General features: G+C 39.7%; 1 protein-coding gene across 1 annotated transcript; it reads left to right on the forward strand.

Moving 5' to 3' along the window:
• The first annotated feature begins 857 nt into the window (after positions 1-857).
• gtf3c3 (general transcription factor IIIC, polypeptide 3) lies at positions 858-11,265 on the forward strand. Its single transcript, XM_042513302.1, has 19 exons — positions 858-1,131; positions 2,096-2,195; positions 2,555-2,913; positions 2,992-3,115; positions 3,200-3,391; positions 4,428-4,593; positions 4,750-4,897; positions 5,047-5,218; positions 5,941-6,041; positions 6,194-6,365; positions 6,671-6,873; positions 7,618-7,719; positions 7,962-8,094; positions 9,203-9,428; positions 9,520-9,574; positions 9,716-9,851; positions 10,078-10,202; positions 10,278-10,430; positions 10,745-11,265. The coding sequence occupies exons 1-19, from the start codon at positions 1,039-1,041 to the stop codon at positions 10,865-10,867; spliced, it is 2,883 nt and encodes a 960-aa protein (XP_042369236.1). The 5' UTR covers positions 858-1,038; the 3' UTR covers positions 10,868-11,265.
• The last annotated feature ends 10,375 nt before the right edge of the window (positions 11,266-21,640 follow it).

Genomic DNA, 21,640 nt, shown 5'->3' on the forward strand with positions numbered 1-21,640 from the left:
GTGGCTTATAAAGCCAGCCAATTTGGGCAGAACAAGCTGCAGGTGTGCCGGGCGCCCTGTGCTCCAGGAGATCGCCCCGCCCCTCGGTGCTCACTCTGCAAAGACAGGGAGAGAAAAGTCAGTTTGCTTGAGCTGCATTTTTAAACTTAGTGACATTACGGTAAAGAGCAATGAAGGAGGAAGCCAAACATGTTGTGAATAGCATACTTCATCTGCAGCTAAAAATAGGAAATTTGCATTTACATGAATTACAAATTCTATCTTTACATCAAAAACATACAGCACAGTGCAAAAAGTACACAATGCAGGAAAAAGCATCCACTGATTATTAAACAATTGTATATTGTAGTATTAGATTATCATTACTGACGTGTTTATTTGTAGAATTTTACAGATATTTTTGGTGGAGAAGGATTTAATTTTATCAATTAAACTCAGTTATTGTATTTATATGATATATGTAATATGTAATATGATTATTCGATATATATATATTTATATATCCTTTTTTTCTCTTTTCCATAGACATTTTTTTCCATAAGCTTTTTAAAAACAATTCTCTAAATCTACTTATATATGCAATTTGTGGAACTTTTCTTATCGATTCTTCTCATTGCTCTTTTCCCCCCATGTTTTTGAAAAAAAAAAAAACTATTTGCACCGGATTCAAATCTTTAAATATTGGTTGGTTAACATTTGGTAGGTTAAACAATTTGGGCGAAAAATACACACTTCTAAATACAGAAGTGTTGTGTACTTCCCCCTCTTTAACCGCTAGATGTCTCCAAAATACTTTAGTGTTTCCCTCCATACCGGAAGTGTTTTCAGGTCACGTGACTGTAAATCAGCATGCGGGCTATTTGTGTGTATTGTGAGTGCTGCAGTCAGTATTGATGATGGGTTTTCTCGTAAGAAGTTTATATTATGATACAGCGTGAGCGTGATGTGACGCATTTTGTCTGAAGGAGCATCTTTCGTGCCGTAAGCTAGCTTTAGCCAGAGACGTTAACAGACACAGTAACGTCAACAGACAGAAAGATGTCTGGATTCAGCGCTGAGCTAATAGAGTACCTGGAGGGAAGGATAACATTTGAGGAGTTTGACAAGCGTAGAGACGAGCGGAAAGCTAAGGTAAAGCACAAATTGTTGACATTTAATGCTAAAAGCATTAACCGGCAACGCTTCACAGCTCAAAGCAGAGCTAAGTTTGCATAGCTAATGTTAGCCGGCTGACGCAGTTAACATCACGTTACATCGTACTTTGCTTCACGTTTGATAAACTTTACGACTATAATCTACCATGTGCACGCTATATTTGTGTTTTGGAATATCATTGGACTGTTTTATAATAATAACAGCTGCAATAGTCCAATAATATACTCGTAGGTCTGCTCTGAAGATGCATTGCAGCAGGGGTGGGATTTATATTTTAAAGGTGGGAGACACAGGTAGTGCAGGCACACTGAACTGTAATTTGCAGCTTTAAGTTTTATCACAGGTAATTTTTATTATAATTCAGTCTAAAGAGAACAAGACCACGAACTATAAATATCCACATCTACTACATACGTTTTGTTACATGCCTGTTGTTGCGTTGGTAAAATGCATCCATGGTGCGCACACAAGATGTGTATTTCACATAACTATTTTGATGTGACTTTTAAGTAAATCTCACAAGTAGGAGCAAAATTAAACGTAAATATGGGACATGAAAAAAATGAAATTGAAATCCTCAGAAGATTTGGGTATTCAGATACCCCTAACTCAGGTTTGAAGGTTTCAAAATGTATTTCCTCTTACAATATTTAAACTAGACACCCCAAGCTCTACCTTAACGAATACTGTCACCACTTTTAAAGATTTTGTCATTTTCATACTCTGTGTTTGATTTCCTCTCACCTGTAAGATACAGACACTGTCCATATTTCATACCCTTTTTTAATATAAGGTCAGTTTAACAACGAAAAGTGGAGGAGTCCATTTTTGCCTTGTAAAAAAGTGTAGGAGACATGTCCCTTGTGTCCCATTTGTTGTAAATTGCTCCCCTTCATTGCTGTAAGGTAATATAAAGTCAAAATTTCCTTTCCTCTTTTAGGAGATGGAGGTATCTGCTGATGGGGAAGATGCTGAAGATGCCGAAGATGTGGAGGATGATGCTCAGCCCACTACCTCTATACAAATCCCGGGAAAAATTGGTAAAACTGTCATCTGCCTGCCACAGGTGTTTTTTTTAAATGTATATTGCAACTAACCATGAGGTGGGTTTAGTTTCAAAAGTGTGACACTAGAGATCATCATCACTAGAGATCAACACTTGTTTAGTTGAGTGAGACCTGATACTTACTGATACACATTAGATGCAAATCTAGATACTGTATATGTTGTGTTTGCATCCTCACTGAAAAGAGTGTTGTGCATTAATGTGTTAAAAATAAGGATTAAACTATTTTTGTTTTTCCTGAAAAGCAGTTGTTGCTATTATTATCATTATTATTATTATTGCTACTTCTTACTGTCGATGACATCATTTGACACAATTCTCGCTTCCTGTCAGAGGAGGGAGTCAGTCCGGGCGTCCAGCTGGCTTTTGCCTCCATGCTGGAAGAAAGGCCAGAACCACCATCCTCAGAAGAGGACGAGGAAGAGGAGGACAGCTTGAGCTATGTTGATGATGAAGATGATAAGGACTACAAGGTGGAGGAAGACGAGCGGCGGAAGGTGGAGGTGGAGGACCAGGAGGAGGAGACAGAGAAGAAGCCAAAGCGAAGGGGGAGAGGAGGGAGAGGACGGAAAGGACGGAGAAACAGGAACAGGAAGAGGAGAGGATTGGATGAGGAAGACGAGGATGTGACAGTGGGGGACGTGTTCGCGCTGGAGATGGAGCTGAACCGGGAAAACAAGAAGATGATGAGGGTGAGGAGGAGGGTGGACTTATTTTCCCAGCCCTTATTGTATGTTAGTTTATGATTTTGTGTGTGTGTGTGTGTTCAGGAGCGACGTCATCGCAGCAAACTGCCCCGAGCTTTGAGAGGCTTGATGGGAGAAGCCAACATCCGCTACGCCAGAGGAGAGAAAGAGGACGCCATCCTGATGTGCATGGAGATCATAAGACAGGGTACGAAGTAACTCGTGTATTTTTGGAGTTATAGATTTTTATATTTTTAATTTATCTAAATGAATCTGCTCCCTTCACTTCTAGCTCCTCTGGCCTATGAGCCTTTCTCCACGTTGGCTATGATCTACGAGGATGATGAAGACATGGACAAAGCGCTGCAGTTTGGTCTGATCGCCGCCCACCTGAACCCCTCAGACTGTGACGAGTGGATCAGACTGGCAGAAATGTCTCTGGAGCAGGACAACATCCGACAGGCCATCGTCTGTTACACAAAGGGTCAGTCGGACACTCAAAATTCAGAGATTACAGTATGTATATAGTTGGGATTGAAACTGAGATACATGCACCCACTGTTCTTGTTTCACAGTTCTGTCCTCCAGGACTCTGTGGTAGTCGTGGGTATATTCGGAAACAAGACACCAGGGTATGGCTGGGCGATATGGCTTTGAAATATCAAAATATTATAAGGCTATATTGAGATACACGATATATATCTCTTTAAATGTCCTTTAAACCAATGTTAACTAATAAAATACCAAATTATTGGATACAATAAAGTTAAATAAAGTAACTGCTGTCATATAATAAAGTTGAATACACTACTGTTAAAATACTATTTAATTAATTACAGTTATAAGGAAGTTAAAGTTATTTTCTGATAAATTAGAAATAAATGAATTGAAGCAGGGCACATTATTCTTTTCCATTTGAAGGACCTGGCTCGCCTTGAGCTGGAAGTGTCGATGTTTAAACTAAACTAAGATATTTTTTTCCACTCAGAATTTAGATTGACGTTTTCTCCGATGAGGTTTACTTTCGCCATTTTCGTCTTAACAAAACAAAATCCAAAAGGAGTCTACTTATGACAGGACGCTGCTTTGACAGTGTGGTTTTTATCCAGCAAAGCATGCATCCCTTGTTTTATGTTGACATTAATCATAACTTTGGTTCACTGGGGTTTAAGGCATAAGGACTACAAGGTGGAGGAAGACGAGTCTCCATACTGATTTGTGGGAATACTTTTGCCCGCAGAGTAACGTAGGACTGCTATCATTGTCTTTGAATCTGGTTCCACAAACTTTGCGGATAAATTTGCTCTTCCTAACCATCACTGGATTTCCACAATCTTCTCTTTCAGCACATTTTACTCTGCTGTCTCAAAAACAATTTAGATTTATTTACATCATTTTTTATTTAAAAAAATATTAATCAATTAATCAAGGAAATGTGATAAATCAATGATGATAATTTTTTTGCAGCCCTACAATAAATATTAACATACTACATTCCCTCTTTTCTTCTGTCTTTGCAGCCATTAAGTATGACCCCACAAACATACGCTATGTGTGGGAGCGCTCCAGCCTCCACATGCGTCTGGGCGAGCACAGACAGTGCATGGACGGCTACCGCAGGATCCTGTCACTGCTGCCGATGGAGGACGGAGAACACTTCATGCAGCTCTCCAAGGACATGGCCAAGTAAAATACACACACCGACTCACAGACGCACACAAACCAGATTCACACATTCTTCCACAAAAGCTTAACACAGTGTTTTATTCATTCATTAATAAAAGGTCTTGATTGCAGGTTGTCAGAAACATTTGTGTGTGTGTGTGTGTGTGTCGTGTTCAGAAGTTACTATGAGAGTAATGACTTGCCCTCAGCTCTGGGTGTAATAGAGGAAGCTCTGGAGCGACACCCCAGCCTGGTCAGCGATGACTTCATCAACATGGCAGCTGAACTCTATATCGCCAACCGCCAGTACAACAAGGCCCTGCAGGTAGACCACTGTGTGTGTGCGTGTTTGTGTGTGTGTGTGTGTGTGTGTGCATTGAGCAAAAGCTTTCTTGTGTCATTTAGAGAAAGAGAGAGTGAACGAGGAAATTAAAGGTGTCTTGGTAATTGTACACGTTGTGTGTGTTTTCCCAGGTCTTAGTTCAGTTTGCAGGTATACTTTTGGTCAGGGTTGAATCCAAAGTAGAGGCTGAAGTATCAGAACAAGAGGAAAAAGTGGCAGAGAAGATGGATGAGGGACAAGATCAGAACAAGGAAGAATGCACAAAGTTGAAGACTGTAGAAGAAAAGGCTAAAGAAGAGAATGGTGAGTGACTCTTTGCCAAAGCGGGAACCAGTATGAAAATATTTATCTTCTCTTTGACTTTAGAGTTGCCTTTTTTTGCCTTTGCACCAGCGACAACAGTGGCCAGAGACATTATGGTTTGTGTCTTCACCGATGGGCTTCGCTTTCTCTGAAAGTAGTTTAACATGTTGAATAGGTTAAAAAAAAAAGCAAAAAAGGCAGACAAGTGCCAGTAGTGTGGGACACACCGCTGAAGCTGAAGCAGTCGCTCACTGACAGCCAAACATTGACTCAGGGTCAACTGTTGGCTTGGTGCATCAGGGCCCTTTTTGATCATGTATGGAATGCAAAGATCAACACTTCAGTGATGCCCTGACATTTACATTTACACATTTAAGTTCATCTTTTAAAAGTTAGGCTTCATGATATCAAGTGCGACATAACCGCCATATTTTTTTGTAATGTACCAAACTAAGGCCTAATGTTTAATTAAAAAATAATTTATTTAAAATGCAACAACAATAACTTGCAGCCAGTTGGGAACAAACTGTGAAACATAAAAACAAAAAGAGGACAGGTCCACTGTCGTTTGCTGTGAAAAATAGCTTTGACTTCACACCTTTTATTTGAATTTTCTCACAATTGACACCCTCTTCCTCTTCTCCAACACCAAAGAAACTGTAATCATAGTTGTTATTTTTGGAGGATAGTAACACTCAGGATGTATGTGTGTGTGTCTCCAGGTGATATTCAGGATGTGCAGGTACCAGACAGTGTCCCAGTGGACCTGAGGGCCAAGCTAATTGTCTGCCTCATACACCTGCGTGTCCTCACACCCTTGGAGGTAAACACATCTTACAAGATTTTCAGAATAAAACAGGTGCAATGTTGAGAAAATCTAACTTCTGCTGAAAATAATGATTTCTAGTACTAAGTCTTAACATTTTGGAGGCTTTTAATACCTGTCTCCATCCCTCTGTACCCACCTCCTTACAGGGACTTGTGTCAACGCTGATGGAGCAGAGTCCAGAGGAGATTGGTGACTTATACCTGGATGTAGGTGAAGCCTACTTGGAAGAGGGCGAGTACATGACTGCTCTGCCTCTGCTGTCAGCCCTCATCATATCCGAGAAGTACAACCTGGCTGTCGTCTGGCTCCGACATGCAGGTGGGACCAACAGAAAGCGAAAAAATTGAATTGATTCAAATGTCCTAAATTGAAGATCAAGTAAACATGTAGGCTTCTTTAAAAGCTCCAACAAGGTAGTCAAAGTCAAATACTAACAGATTTTAGAGTTAACACTGAAATATCCTCTGACTCCAGAACATGCATCCAGAAAATTCTACACTGTGTGAAACTTAACAGCTAAGGTGCAAGACAGGCTTAGCAATGAACTCAATTTGGCTCTGATTACAGAAAATTAAATTAAAACCATTGTTGCATTAATACCTTTTGTCACTTCTCCCACACAGAGTGTCTGAAGGCGCTGGGCCAAATGGAGGCGGCGGCCGAGAGCTATACTAAGGTGGTGGAAATGGCTCCGCTGCACCTGGAGGCTCGGCTCTCACTGGCCACTCTGCAGCAGCAGCTTGGCCGGCCGGAGTGTGCCCTCAAGGCGCTGGAGTCCATGTATGACAGTGACACGTTGGCACAGGACTCGTCAGCCTCGCAAAAGGCAAGAACATGTGTGTTTCTGTGCAGAGGTAACAATAGTCCGCCATCTTTACGTCTCCACTTCTTCAGGGGCCTTAAATATTTAGAATTTTAATATTTGTACACTATTCCCAGTGGCCATGGAAATCTAGGGATATGGTATCGTATTGATTTTTTTGTCACTTTCTGGGAATATAACAAATTTCCCAGGATTTTAAACATTTTGCAATATGCTAAGTATTGTGATAAACTACTTTGCTCTGTATTGTGATTAGTTTTCTTTTTTTTCCAACTATAAATTATTAGATTATACTAGATAGTTATTAAATTATTCTCCAGAAGTAAAACTTTAACATCTTTCTTTATTAAGATACATTTTACAGCCTGTTGGTCTCACATTTATCATTTTTATTGCAGCGAAATAGACTTCATAAGTCTTGTAGGCTATCAAAAGTTTTATTTGTATTTGAAATAATATTAGTTAATATGATTTAAAACATAATAATACTTGGCGTTTGTGTTTTGATGCAATATTGCCATGCAAACTATCATGATACTACGCTGTATCATTTTTTCCCTCACCTCTAATAACTTTACATCCATATCTTTTTTCTGGAGTGAATGGGCTTCCATGCATACTTTATGAATACTGAATAATTAAAAATCTGAGCTGAGCTCTCCTACTATATAGATTTCAAAAAGAGCGACAGGATTACTTTTTGTGAATGTGTGTTCACTCGTATCTCTATGTATGCTGTGGTTGTAGGAATTAAAGCTGCTGCTGCATCGTTCCACACTGCTGAAGACTCAGGGACAAACCCAGGACTACCTGGATGCTATGATCACTATGATCTCCATGCTTCTAAAGGTAACAACACACTCGTAAACACACACACGCACACACGTGTGTGATGTTTCATCCAGGACAGTTTTCAATGAGTTGGTTATTGTGGAATCATGTTAGCAGACAAATGGTAAAGAAAAGTACATTTTTAACTGAAAAAATGGAAAGTAAATAGTGGTATTGCATTATTTGAGACAGAGTCTATAGTAAATAAAACAAAACACTAAAAGTACTAAGTGTTTTTTGTTTTTCTTTTGGCGTCTTAGGTGGCCATGCAGCGAGCTAAGGTGTGTGTGCGCTCTGTAATCGTGTCAGGCAAGAATCACCTGAGAATAGTGAAGGCCAAAGGCTCACTGCCAGAGATTGCTGACCATGAAGCAGCTTATCTGGACAACACTGGTAAGAATATACATATCTCAACCCTGCTACATAGTGTGACTGCAGTTCATGAGCAGTTATTGACATGATGGACAGCCACTCTCCCTGAAAATGGCCTGCGATTAGCTGAAGTCTCCCATCACAGCATGGATTTTCTAAAGCTTCAAAACCGCACCAAGCAGGGTTGCAGAAGTCAAGTGTTCTCTCAGACCATTTGTATGACAAAATTAAACTGCAGACCCATGTTTTAAGTCTTCATACCTGGTTACCTAGCTGATGTAGAGAGCCTGTAGCTGGCAGGAGCAGCACGGAGCAGTTGGCCTGATATTGTTCACTGTCAGCATTTATTTGCAGTTGCCATATGTGGAAAACAAGCTGTTTATTTCTCTGTGAATGGAAAACATTTGAAGCATGCTTAGCTCATTAACAATAAAAAGCGTAAACTTGCGTATAGCGTATACTTTTGAAAGTGCTGCAATCGCAAGTCATTAAATTACCCAAACATAAAGATAAACATAATGTAGGGCAGTGGTTCCAAGCCTTTTACTTAAGGGATCCATTTTTATCATTGAGTAAACTGAGGACCCCTGACTAAGTGACATATTTTATGGATATTGCATATTGTATTCAATTCATGACTAAAGCAGCAAGAAAACAACCAATAAACTGTACTATTAACCCAAATAGTGAACAAAATAACTGCAGGAAGGTTGTGCAAAATGAGCAGTTTGGATGAATTTTTTTGAGTTTTCCTGTAAAAATTACTTCAAAGATGAATTTTCTTGGTATGTTAGAAATAAGTATTTTATTTAGTTTTCTTCACAGTAAAGAATGGAGTGCTGAGATTTAGGTCCTCACACTCTTTGTGAAGCTTTGGTGACTGGGGGTCAGGATCCTCAGACAGGGAACCAGTGATGTAAAGGACTGATGTGAAATGACAGAGTACTGAACCAACATGAATGATCTTTCTACCTGAAAATTTAAAATCTGTAAACCTCTCTATGAGGAACTGAATGCGGTCATTGGCTGTGTAAGGAAACAAAATGAAGCTTGATCTACTGTGTGTCTCATTTACAGTTATGTGTCATTACAATTCATACTGATGGCATAATCTTGTCCCTGTGCTCAGGTAAAACCAATGTTTTGTCCAGAGAAGACTGGTGGCAGCTGCTGGTGAGCTGCGTGCTCACACTGTGTGAGGCGGAGCGCTACGAGGAGGCCGAGCTGCTGGTCGAGTCCGCCATGGAGTTCTACTCCTTCTACGACAACAAGCCCAGGAGGAAGGAGATGGAGTTCTTCGGCCTGTCCGCAACCATCCTCGACCACAACTACTACAAGGCCTACAACTACATCAGGTAGACCCACGTGATCAGCTACATTAGGCAGAGAATCAGCTGGCTTCTTTTTATGTCTGTTCCAGTTGTCTTATTTTTCTCTTCTCAACAGATTAATGCTGATGGAAAATGTGGATCTGCCTCAGCTTTGGAATATTTTCAACCAGGTCTGCATGTGTCATTCTGTGTAAAAATGCCCTTCTACAACACAATTTCAGTGACACACATATAAAATATTCTTTAATGTCTCTGTTTTTTGTGCATGTGTCTGTTCCTCTAAACAAAGGTCTTTCTTTGATTCCCCAAAGCTGACAATTACCTCTCAGCACCAGCGCCACCATCGCTTCTGCCTGCGTCTGCTGCTAAAACATCCTGACAACCATGCCCTGTGTGTTCTCTGCGGACACAACGCCATGGTGTCTGGGAGCTTCAAACATGCTTTAGGTACGAAATATACACAGGCTACGCCATCCTGTGCAGCTCTGATATACCCTTGTGTGATTGTGGGATTTAGAGCTAATATGGCTCATGCTAATGTAGGAGACATAAATCTTGCACTTCTTTTTGTAACTTATTCATTTTCTATTAGTTGTTCATAGCAGTTTGCGAAATAAAGTTCAAATATAGTTGCAATAATTTGGTTTTCATCTATCATGTTGTGTGTCCTTAGGCCAGTATGTTCAGGCCTTCCAGACTCACCCCAGCAACCCACTCTACAGCCTGTGTGTGGGTCTCACCTTCTTCCACATGGCATCTCAGAAATATGTCGCCAAACGACACGCGTTAGTGCTGCAGGTACAGTATCGTTATGTCGTACTCACTCTATTTGCTTCAGTTAGATCTTTTTATTCTAAAACGTGTGTGTTTCAGGGTTTCTCCTTTCTGTGGCGGTATGTGGAGCTGCGTGGAGAGTGTCAGGAGAGCATGTATAACCTGGGCAGAGCGCTGCACCAGATGGGCCTCACACATTTGGCCTTACATTACTACCAGAAGGCACTTGCAAAGCCTCCTCTGAAGCTGGAGGTGTGTATACTGTAGGGCTTGGACCGTATTCTTATCTCTTTGTTTAATGTCGTCACGATACATGTGTGCTGATTTTATATATATATATTTTTTTATATATATATATATATCCAATCTACACATTTTGCAAATTGATATTATGATTTTTGTTTACTTTTTCAAGAAAAAGTGAAATAACATTCACAACTCTCTTTCTTGCCAGTTTTTGTACAGACAGTTTGCGACTAGACCTCTGTAATGCATCCTTAAAAGTTTTTTTCCTCATTTTGTCCATCCCTCTCCCTTCATTGTTTGACCCATGGTCCTCCCTGCAGGGTATCCCTGAAGATCAGGTGGATCTAAGGAGGGAAATTGCCTTCAACCTCTCTCTCATCTATCAGGCCAGCGGGAACATGGACATGGCCCGCCAGCTCATCAACACATACTGCATTGTTTGACATAGCACACAATTGGTTCATTATCTTTGCCAGTGTTTTTGATTATTAATTTTGGGCCTCATATCCAATCCTTGCGAATGCTGCCTTTTAGAAAAATATGGAGGACTAAAAATGATTTATTCATGAAGTAACAAATACATAAATAAGTACTGAAATAAACAAATATTTAATTAACAAATTAATAAATATTTCTGCAAATTACAACTACTTCTGTTATCTCTACAATATTTTTTTAAAATGTATTTATGGTCCTATGAGATGCATTATTTGCATGTTAGTGGTGAAGTTATGAAATGGTCAGCATGGTCTGGTTATTTATTGTCAAATGAACAACAATTGCAAGAGCAGATGTTACCTCATTAACAGATGGAGGTACAGAAAATAAAGTAAAAATTGTATGAATTGATTTTTATTTTGCAATACACACTTTTTTATATATTTGACTACACATTTAATTACAGATTTATGTATTAATTTCAGCTTTAATTCATTATTTTATTTATGTATTGATTGATTTATGTAATTTTTTGTCCTCCATACAAAACAGCTCTCGGGTTCAAATATGTCTCTAGTCGTCGTGCACATTTGTTCTGTCATTTTAGATATGAGGCTGTGTGATTTATTATGTTTTCATAGTATTTATTTTTTTCCAGTTTTGGAAGCACTTCGACTGCTACTAAATGAATTTAGACATCAACAAATAGATGTGTGTCTGCATCACACAGATCGGTATTTGAGACTGAGTCCTAGGTCAGCCATTGTCAGATTTATTTGATTAAATTGTGTTTGTATTATCTGTACGTGAACGCACAGCCATAGCGCTGCTGTAAGAATTCAACTTTTTAAACAAATACTGCTGTTCTAACCCAATTTGTAAAGACAGTGCTACTTTTGTTAAAATATTTTCAGTCACAGATGATATTTTTACATCATAAAAATGAGCATGTTGCTTTATTAATGTTCTCTGTTGTGACTTTTGTTTTTTTTTGTTTTTTACAGTAATGTGACAAAAAGATGAAAGGACAGACTTTTTCTTTTGTTGTTGCAGGGATTAAGGCAGTCGGATTATTTGCCAAATCCCTCCCTCTCCCCTACCCTAACCATCTGCTTCCATCATGTTTCCTCCCTGGGTCACTGCACTCCATCTAGGCCAGGGCCAGCGGCAGGACGGCCTACTGGTGGAAGGGGGTGGGGCTTCGTTTGTGAGCCCTCTTCCCCGGGCACTGAATAATGTAAGCAGTTATATTCTTCAGAAAGACATTATAGAAACTGACAAAGCTTTGCCTCCTGAATCCTGAAAAAAACATGAGACTATTCTCACTTTAGTATTTTAAGCCCTGCACAATATTACACTAGAAATCCTAAAATATCTGGATTAGAACATATGTGATACAGTTTAGCAATTTACAGTGAGCTGAAAATACTGTACAACTTCAACTGTTTGAGCAAAATGGTTTAATTTCTTTCAAAAACATGGAGAAAAGGCGACAAGCAACTTAAGCAGACATAGCCCAAAAATGAGCAAAAAAAAAGGGGACAAAAAATTACCTGAAAAAGAAAAAAAGTAAAAAAACAAAACAAAACAATTTTCTAAAATGCTGAAGGAACAAAAAAAGTATAAAAAAACACACACAAAATAATTTTATAAACCATATTATATATATATTATATATATATACACGGTCATTTTAAATTTAAAATGATCGTAATTAAATATTGTTTTCTGGACATTTTCCCTGTCTTAAAATCCTCCTCTGTTTTTAAAACTAATTTTAAGGTAATTTTCTTGTCACCTTTTACTAATTTCTTGAAATTTGTGGGAAATCTCTTGCTTAGTTGGTTATTTGTTTAACATGTTTTAGAAAAAAAAATAAATCAATTTGCATAGTGTTCAAGGAGTTAAATAGTTTCTGAAAGGCTTCTACAAGAAACTTGGTGTCTACCTAAAGGGTTAAATACCACATTCTAGTTCATAATTTCTTTTTTCTCCCATATCTTTTTGTTTGAATCTAGTAATCCAATTTAACTTTAAAGTGTTCATGATTTTGTTGATGTCATACCCCATATAGTGTATCCAATATCATCTTAGCACTATCAGTCATATCATTTATGTACATTCTTTTCTTGTGGTGCAATAGTTAGTTTTTAATATTTCTCTCATATGATATTTACATAATGATATAGTAACTGTCGGTCTGTGTCCTGCCAAGAGTCTCCAGATATTTGGGAAGACATCTGTCTTCCAGTCACAGGTGCTGATGCAGAGTAGGGGATGACCATATGCTGTCTTCCAGTTACCTCAGAGGTCAGAGGTGGCAATGACATCACACCTGAGTTGACCATGTTCCAGTGCAATGGGTCGGAAACCAAGATGCTGTTATCATTACCAGTTCCAACCAGGTTAGCCATTGTTAACAATACCAGTTGATTATAAATGCATTATGCTGTATTTTGCACATACAAATGCATACAATACAATACAATACAATGTAGCAACATGTACACAGATAGAATTTCTACAGGACCAATTTGATGACACAAATAAGATAGAAGTGGTTTTTAACAGTGTATTACTGCAGCTTTCACTAGTGTTGATGTAAGAAGCAGCCAGTTTGAATTTTGAGGTTGGTGAGGTTCCTCCCACTTTCCCAATCAGAAATCCAACTTCAGGGGGTGTCTCAGTCGAAATTTCTGACTGGGAACCATGGAGGTGAAAACGAGAAAAAATCAGTGTCATTTAGTATCATATCATCAGAGTACAGCATATGCGCAGTGAGGTGTTCAAACTTGGCCTTGGATTGATAGATATTTTAAAAGATGTGGATGAGAATTACAATGTTGCAATTGCTGAAAAGGTATTTAATGAAAGACCATAACAAATGATTTTATATGAAAATGTTCAAGTGTATATTGGCAGCCATCCGTTAAAGCATACCCAAAACGTTCTCTCAGGCACGGTGCACACAGGGATGCTAAAAACAGTGCAGCAAAAGAGTGCCTGAGTGGACAAAATCCTTTTATTAGTTGTGCAGTCTGCTGTAACCCTCCACACATTGCAGCTCCGGGTACATTGTGCATATGTCACATCCCATGGCTTACCTCAAAGAGCATGTCTCACCTTCCCAGTTTGAAATCCAACTTAAGGGGACATTACAGATGAGATTTACAACTAGACACTCAGTAATCTGACTTCCCAAAACAAATTGAACCTACAGCTAACTGGGCACCTTGGTTAGTGTTAGCTCCGACCCCTTGAAGATCCACGAACCCCAGTTTGGGAACCCGTGATCCACAAAGGGGAGGGTGGTGGGAGGTGTTAAATCAGTTATTTTGATGCTGAGCTCGGTCAGTATGGACTCCCGCAACAAGGCCTGGCTTCTTAAAAAAAAGTTCCTAACCAGCATTTAGAGGAAATATGTTGTTTTAAGCAGAATGCGGTTGGTTTTATGTCCCTCCAGCATGGCGGAGCGGCAGCCAGATGGGAGTGAAGTCTGTGAAGCGGCGGAAACGGGGAGGCGGATGTAAAGTGGTCCAGCCAAATAAATAAGATATGAACGCGTCTTTCTACCCAGCCTGGCAACATCGCGGAGAAGTAAACGACGTTGTGGCGACGAAGAGACTGCAACCATGATTTCAAAACGGGAATAAAATACAATCAGGTTTCGTTTTGACAGGAGGCTGGACTACCGAGGAGCAGCGGCGCTGCGCCCGGGCTGTGGAGCACTGGATCCCGCTTGGAACCTGGTGAAGGGTCGGTGGTGCCCGGGCCGTATGAAAGTCCGTCGTCCATAATTAAGCGACTTCTTCGGGGATTTTTCTTGCATGCAGGTGTGGTCGTCAACGACGTCTAAATCGCCGTAGCAACGGTAAGTGTGATGTCTTTGATGTATATGTCATTGTGGACAGTTTATTTTTGCACACTTGACTGTGATGTGAATCTGGCTGCCCCATATGTTGCAATCGAGCTGTAAATTGACATTTTCCGCACACGCAAATTCTCAAATTTTTCTCACACATCAATCTGTCTGCAGCTCTATAGGAGCTGCCTCCGACTCGGTTGGTATTGTGAGCCAATGAAGTCATGCTTTGATGTGTTATGGCGAGCGCATGAGCAACAGTGACAAATGCAGGCCTGATAGAAACAACAACAAAGCAAAAATAACATCTTCAGCATCGTGTGTCGCTGTCAGAATGAAAGGAGGCTTTATGCAAAAAACGAAAAGTCAACAGTGATTCGAAGCTGCACACACACTATCAAAGAGCTGTAGTGTGCTCTGCTCATACAATCAGATCAAGCCCAGAATAACAGGGCAGCTCATCTCCTGTTTCCTCCCTAATAGCTTTATGTAGGATCTGAAACTGATTGTAATCTGTGTGTAATAAACAACAGTGTAGGCTGAGGTTAAATTTGGCAGGCATTGATTGGCAGGTCATCTTGGTGCTCCTCATTGTGTTTGCCCCAGATCTGTGGCAAACAATGAAAATACATCAGTCTTCCTCTTGTAGATGTGTTTATCACTAAAAACAGATAGTCTGATGCATTGCCTCTGCCAAACAAAATGACATTTTAGTTTGGATGTGTAGCATCCTGCAGCATGTGATAGTGATGCTGGATAATTCAGGAGCTATATCATTTATCTTTTTCCTCTTTGACACTAGAGCAGGTTTTGGTGTCATGCTACATCTTAGCATTGCACTCCAATAGATTCTCAAGTGTATTAAGCCTATTTTTGACTACTATGACTATTGACCTGATATTTGATACCACTTTCATCACCAGTGCATTCTTCCCTGTGCTTTTCCATGAATTAAACTGCTTGATACATTGAAAAGACCTTTTCTAATCTGATCTTGGATAAAATTGCACTCATACTGTGTATGTTAACAAATTCTCCATATGCAACTTAATCAATTCACAAAAACCTCTATTAGGCACTTACTGTATGTGCCAATAGGTGTTACTTAGGGGTGAGGTAACATATCATGGTGTGCTTCTGGAGATGTTTTGTATCACCTGACTTTGCTGCACATTGAGTCCTTTGACTTTCACTCTTTTTGGCAAGGCAGCAGCGAAGGGTTAAAAGTGGTGAATTTACAGTTCACTGCAGCTTAATACGACATAGTTCCTGGCTTTTGTAGATGCTAGTTTTGCCTTGCCAGTCTGTCGTAAACGCTCTTACATAGTTTTCTTCAAACTTTAAAACTTTTTATGGAATAAAACCTTGAACCATTGAATACTCGTATTGAATTGCAGAATCTGGTTCGACTGAATAATTTTGAGTCGGCTAAAGCTCTAGAATTTTTTTTTTTTGTAAAACAAACTAATAAAAACATAGTTATGGATATATGTTATATGAATAATATATGAATTTTGTTATTCTTCCCCCCGGCCCTTCGATCTGAATTTCAGACAGGGGATTTGTTCTTCCCACAGGAAGTGACAAATAAACGTATAAAGTGGTGGTTTAGTGAGGTTGTTTGGCACTTCTGACAGATTTTAGAAAATGATTAAAGTAAAGCAGCAGAGGCTGAGATATCCTGCTATTTACTTTGCCCCAAAAATGCAAAATGCAACCCTGTCGTCTTTCTGTAAACCCAAACGCCCACATCTTTCACATGTCATATCCTCAGTTTGCTTTAACCCCCAACCAGTCGTTTTTCTTCAAACACACACGGAATCAAACGTCTTCGGTTGGTGGAGCACTGTCATGTCTGTCAGATTGGAGCGGGCACTTTGGTCTGCAGGAGTAGAAGAATTCACTGAAACACAAACATAGACACACAAACTGGCACAGAGGAATGTGATGGGCGTGTAGGGGACAGGAAGCTGTCGCCTCTGACAGGACCGCCTCATTGTTCTCCAATCACGCTACAGCTATTTCAGGACTCAGTGTGTGTGCGTTTACGACATGTGTGACAGTGGTCCTATCTCAGAAGCCTCTTCTAAATTTATACGAGTAAATGTAACTTAATAGACCTTTAATTTGTCATCCGTATTACGTAACACCCAACTGGGAATCCTGTGAGTTGACAGAGTTAGCAGGGGACGGTTTATTTTCTGCCCTCCTGTCTGGCTGTGTCTCTCCGCAGGCAGAGAAGTGTACCATCCGAACACCACAGTGTTATTTGGGCAAATAGGACACATTTCTGGCATCTCTTCAGGGACTGGGTCAGCCCTCTCTACTGGAGCTCCACTTTGTGATTTAATTAGGCTGATAACACTATTTTTTCTTATAAATCTTGCCCAGTTCAGCTTTCAAGCTGTCAGACACTTAAGTGATTCAATAATGCAGCCTTTTCTGTAGAGGCACATAACTCAGGCACTGCCCCACCTAAAAGAACATCAGCAGTATTTTGATTTCAGGAGAGAGTTTTCGAGTCAGAGGGATCAAACACTCCTCCTGTTCAGCCCACAAACATTTCGTTTTTATAGGAAACACTTGTGTATGCTCCTCTACCCATCATTCCTTGGGCTTAGCGTAGGATGAAAGTAAGACCAAATCAAACCCAGGTTTTGGAGCGTATAAGCATTACTAGCCACCACGGGCTGACAGTGTATTGATGTTGGTGCCTGGGTCTGTTTTCACTGGGTTGTGTTTATATTTAGTCACAAAGTCTCATTTATAAATAACCCGCAGACTTGAAGCTGCTGCTCGGGTAATCTCTGTCGTTTATTGTCGGCAGATGATAACACATGGGTTCCGAGAAAGAGTGTGATTTTTGTATTACACATGTAGATTTGGGCATCACAATATAACAGGGTATTACAGGGTATTCAGCAATCCACACGTTCTGATTTTAAGTATCCTCAAAAATACAGACGCTCATCTTTCTTTTGAACTGGTACTGAAAAGCTGTATTAAAGGAATATTTCACCCACTTAGTGGCCATATGTAAATCAGTCGTGATGTGTTGCGCTGAATTCATGAAAAAAAACTGTATTGCAAGCCTCCATGGAAAACAGTGAATGTAGTGATTTATTGTTTGACTGGGGACAACAAAATGATATCACAAAAAAACCATTACTAAAGTTTGTTGGTGAAAATTGATTACGGCCTAAAAGAGAGTAAATATTGGACTTAAATTTATTGGGTGGACGCTAACATGGCTTTAAATGAATATTAATGTTGCTTTGTGTCTTGCAGGTGTGTAAATTGGATAACACATCAGCCATAACAACTTTATGAGGTGATTACAGTCAATGTTTGTGACTTGTCGAACTGTCCCCGGCTTTTTTCACTGTCCCCAAGTGGACAACAAAAACAGCACGGGACAATTGAAACTTTAAATCACGCACTTGTTTAGGTTGAGCTTAGACACAGTTTTTGACACGTGTTTCCATTTCTCCTGCCGTGTATTTGTGTGGTTTACCACATGAAACAGTGAGCAGTGAGCTGGAAGGACGTTTGGGGATTTAGAGACAAGAATACAACATCAGTGAATTTATCTTTAAGGTAATGGGGTAGCCCTGCCACTGCAGTAGCTCACCTTCAACATTATAGCGCCTGATCTCACACATTGAAACCCTGCTCAGATGACCACACGCACTTAGAGTCTTAGAGACGGCGGGGCAGTAGGGCAGTAATGAGTCAGCTCAGTGATCCAGTCTACACACTCCATCAATCCACTTACTGTCTCCTCCATCTGTGTGTGTGTTAGTGAAAGCATTTATGTGTGTGCGACTCTACCTGTGTATGTGTGAGTGTGCTGATAGCACGGCGCCAGTGCCCCCTCCCCACTTACCTCCTCCTCCTACTGAGTCCAGCCTGTACATAGTTGCAGTCTGTTGAAGCGGAAGTACAACACGACATTCTGCAAAGGGGGGGTTGGTAAATCTATGCAAACTAGAGGACTAGTGTGGAGAGTCACGCTGTGTTCGTTTTCCTCTGATGGCACATTTTCACAGCTCTGTGGTTCAACAAGGGACAAGTGTGGAGATATATTATGAGCTATTGCAAGATCCTGTCATGGCTTTGACTGTGTCTGATAACCAGACGCTGCTATCCTTTCATCCATCATACAGTAGCTGCAACTTCATTAAATTTAAAGACATCCTTAGTATGATTGCATTAGGAATATTTACCTGTTGTGTTTGTCAGTTTGATATGGAACAGAAATGCAAGTGCCCATTGCACCACATGCCAAACTGATCCCAGGGAAAAAATTACAGTCTGTTTTATTGTATTTCAGTATCAATAGTTGAGTTAGTATTAAAGGTTTAGTTTGTAGAATTCAGGGGGAGATATTGGCAGAGATTAAATATAATAAAATAACAATATTTCAAATAGTGTATAATCACCTGAAAATAAGAATTGCTGTGTTTCTCTTACCTTAGAATGAGCCTTTCATAGGAAGCAGGTCTTCGTCCAAAGTGTCGGCCATGTTGCACATTCAATTTTTCACCCAGAATGGACAAACACTGGCTTTAGATAGAGCCAGTTGCATTTTTGTGCTGGCAACTGTAATTTCCAGCCCATCTACAACGAGCTGTGTTGGAAAAACACAGATTTTATAATGTGAAAGGAAGGAAGAGTCCTCTTTTGCTAATTTGGCTCCGGGTAAAAAAAACACTTGAACATCTTGATATTAATTTTTCTCAGAGAAAAAAGGAGAGAATGCAGGTACGATGCTGTTCGGCCCGTCTCTGATGAGCCAAACAGCATCTGAGAAACACTTATCTGAAATCTAAAACTGCTTTATTCAGGAGGAGAGAGGAGGAGACCTTTGGATAATTTGTCTCCTGCTTTAAACCTCCTGAACACTGGAGGAATTCTAACCAGGAGAAGTAAATCCAGGGAATCCTACACGCTGCTCCTTTAAGAGTCCACTACTTCATCCTTTCACAGCATATTGCATGATCTAAAATTGATATCATCAAACACATAGTTTCAGTCCCTGATTATGATTGGCTGAGCCACAATGTTAAAAACAGCCTTGAATCCATTATTTTAATATCACTGATCAGTTCGTCACCTATTGTCATATAAGACGCAAAGATAAAGAGGGCAGCCACCAGTTAAAGCCTGCATCTATTTTTGATTAATTATCAAATTAGCTACTGTTTATTTTTTATCAATCAATGAATCGACTAATAGTTCCAGCTCTACTGCCGCTCAGTGAATCAGCCTTTCTTCTTCTCTAGAGACTGACAGGGCACTGAGTTTAAAAGGCTCGACACACAGCAACTTAGATCTTATGACCAACAGACCCAAATGTCATTTCACTTAATATCAACTAGACGGGGACTTCTTTCCTATTTCCAGTGACGTAGCTCAGTGATTAAAGCTTTGTTATATAAGTGCTGATGGCTAAGCTACTTGGTTTGAGTGAAATCTGGCAGTAGTTCTTACGGATGTTTTTTCCATAATTATGTCCAAAATGGTTTCATCCTGTCTTGAAAATATGCACAATAGTATCATTATAGTAACTGTATTTATCAGTGTTTACTTAATGCTAATAGTGAGGTGAATTCAAATCTAAGTTCAGTGTTGGGTTGTATTTGGGAATGAATTTAGTGCTTGGTGCTGGCTGACGCTCAAAGAAGTTTAGCATTGAGTATTTGCAGAGTTCGATGACCATGCCTAATGTGGAATGCTTGGTTGTAAAAGCCAGGCTGACTGAGGTCAAAGGTCGTCTTGTGGAGTATGCATGAGATAGAAAGGAGAGGAGAGGACAGGGGGTGCAGTTACGGGTAGGTGGAGAGTGGGGAGGAGATATGTGGAGGGTCGAGGATTCATTTCAGGTCATGTATTAATAGCTCAGCCTTTAAATGTGACCTTCAATGCCAGACTGAATGCCAAAAGTAAATTAAATTAGTGTTGGCAGTAATAGAGAGGCAGCAAATGATCTCATTGCACTGACAGACCTGTTGTCTTATCACTCTGCTGCACAAGAGGCGGCATTTCATTACCATGATGACGATGAGTTGTCCATCATTAAATAAAAAAAATAGTATAATATGAAAATACAATAATAATTAAAAATTCAGATTGTTATGGTGCTTTTTGGTGAATGTAAATAATTATATACACAGTGTCTGCAATAAGAGAAACATGCAACATCGGAAACCAAAATTAGAAATACATTAAATATTTTAATAGAAATATTTTCAAATATTGACTGACATTCAAAATATATGATGAGCTCGCAGAATATGATGGTGATTTGTGGATAAATCTACCAAAACTAACAGTATATTACAGAAAAATATATTATCATTAACGGCCTTGCCATAATTTACCATAATTCATAATACCAAGGGGGCCATTATTCTTCAGTGAGTACCTTCAGTTTTCACACTGAAAGTGGCCTCAGTTTTGCTGAAAATGCACACATACTTTGCCTAAGTAAAATACTGGAAATACTGGACTTTGACCTGCAGCTGAGCATTTTTGCTGTGCTTAGCCCTGTTTTCAGCTGTATGACGATGCACTTCCCAGCTAATCCGAGAGAGTTTTTAAGTAATTTATTTAGCTTAAGAAGTAAGAGAATTTTCTCAGTTCATGAAGGAACACATAATCCTTCTGTGTATCAGAAACATTCACATTCAAAACCACCAAATGTATAGATGCAAGGTTTTCACTGGGCAGGAGGGATATGAACTAGTAACTTAAGCTGTCAGACAGCTGTTAAAGAGTAAAAAGTACCTAAAATTGTACAGTACGTCAGTATGTGTACTTAGTAACATTATACCACTGGCGACAGGTGTGTAGGAGGACAGATCACAGAAGCTCCCACACCCTGTCACACTTACAGCAAATTCATTAAGATACA

This window comes from Plectropomus leopardus, chromosome 24 (assembly GCF_008729295.1).
Source record: "Plectropomus leopardus isolate mb chromosome 24, YSFRI_Pleo_2.0, whole genome shotgun sequence".
Taxonomy (NCBI): Eukaryota; Metazoa; Chordata; class Actinopteri; order Perciformes; family Serranidae; genus Plectropomus; species Plectropomus leopardus.

What these genes read in the sequence shown, in the direction of transcription:
- gtf3c3 (XM_042513302.1), top strand. Translation starts at nt 1,039, where the DNA reads ATGTCTGGATTCAGCGCTGAGCTAATAGAGTACCTGGAGGGAAGGATA. An exon ending in AAAACAAGAAGATGATGAGG is followed by an intron (nt 2,914 to 2,991) that starts GTGAGGAGGAGG and finishes GTGTGTGTTCAG; the next exon opens with GAGCGACGTCATCGCAGCAA. An exon ending in AGTACAACAAGGCCCTGCAG is followed by an intron (nt 4,898 to 5,046) that starts GTAGACCACTGT and finishes GTGTTTTCCCAG; the next exon opens with GTCTTAGTTCAGTTTGCAGG.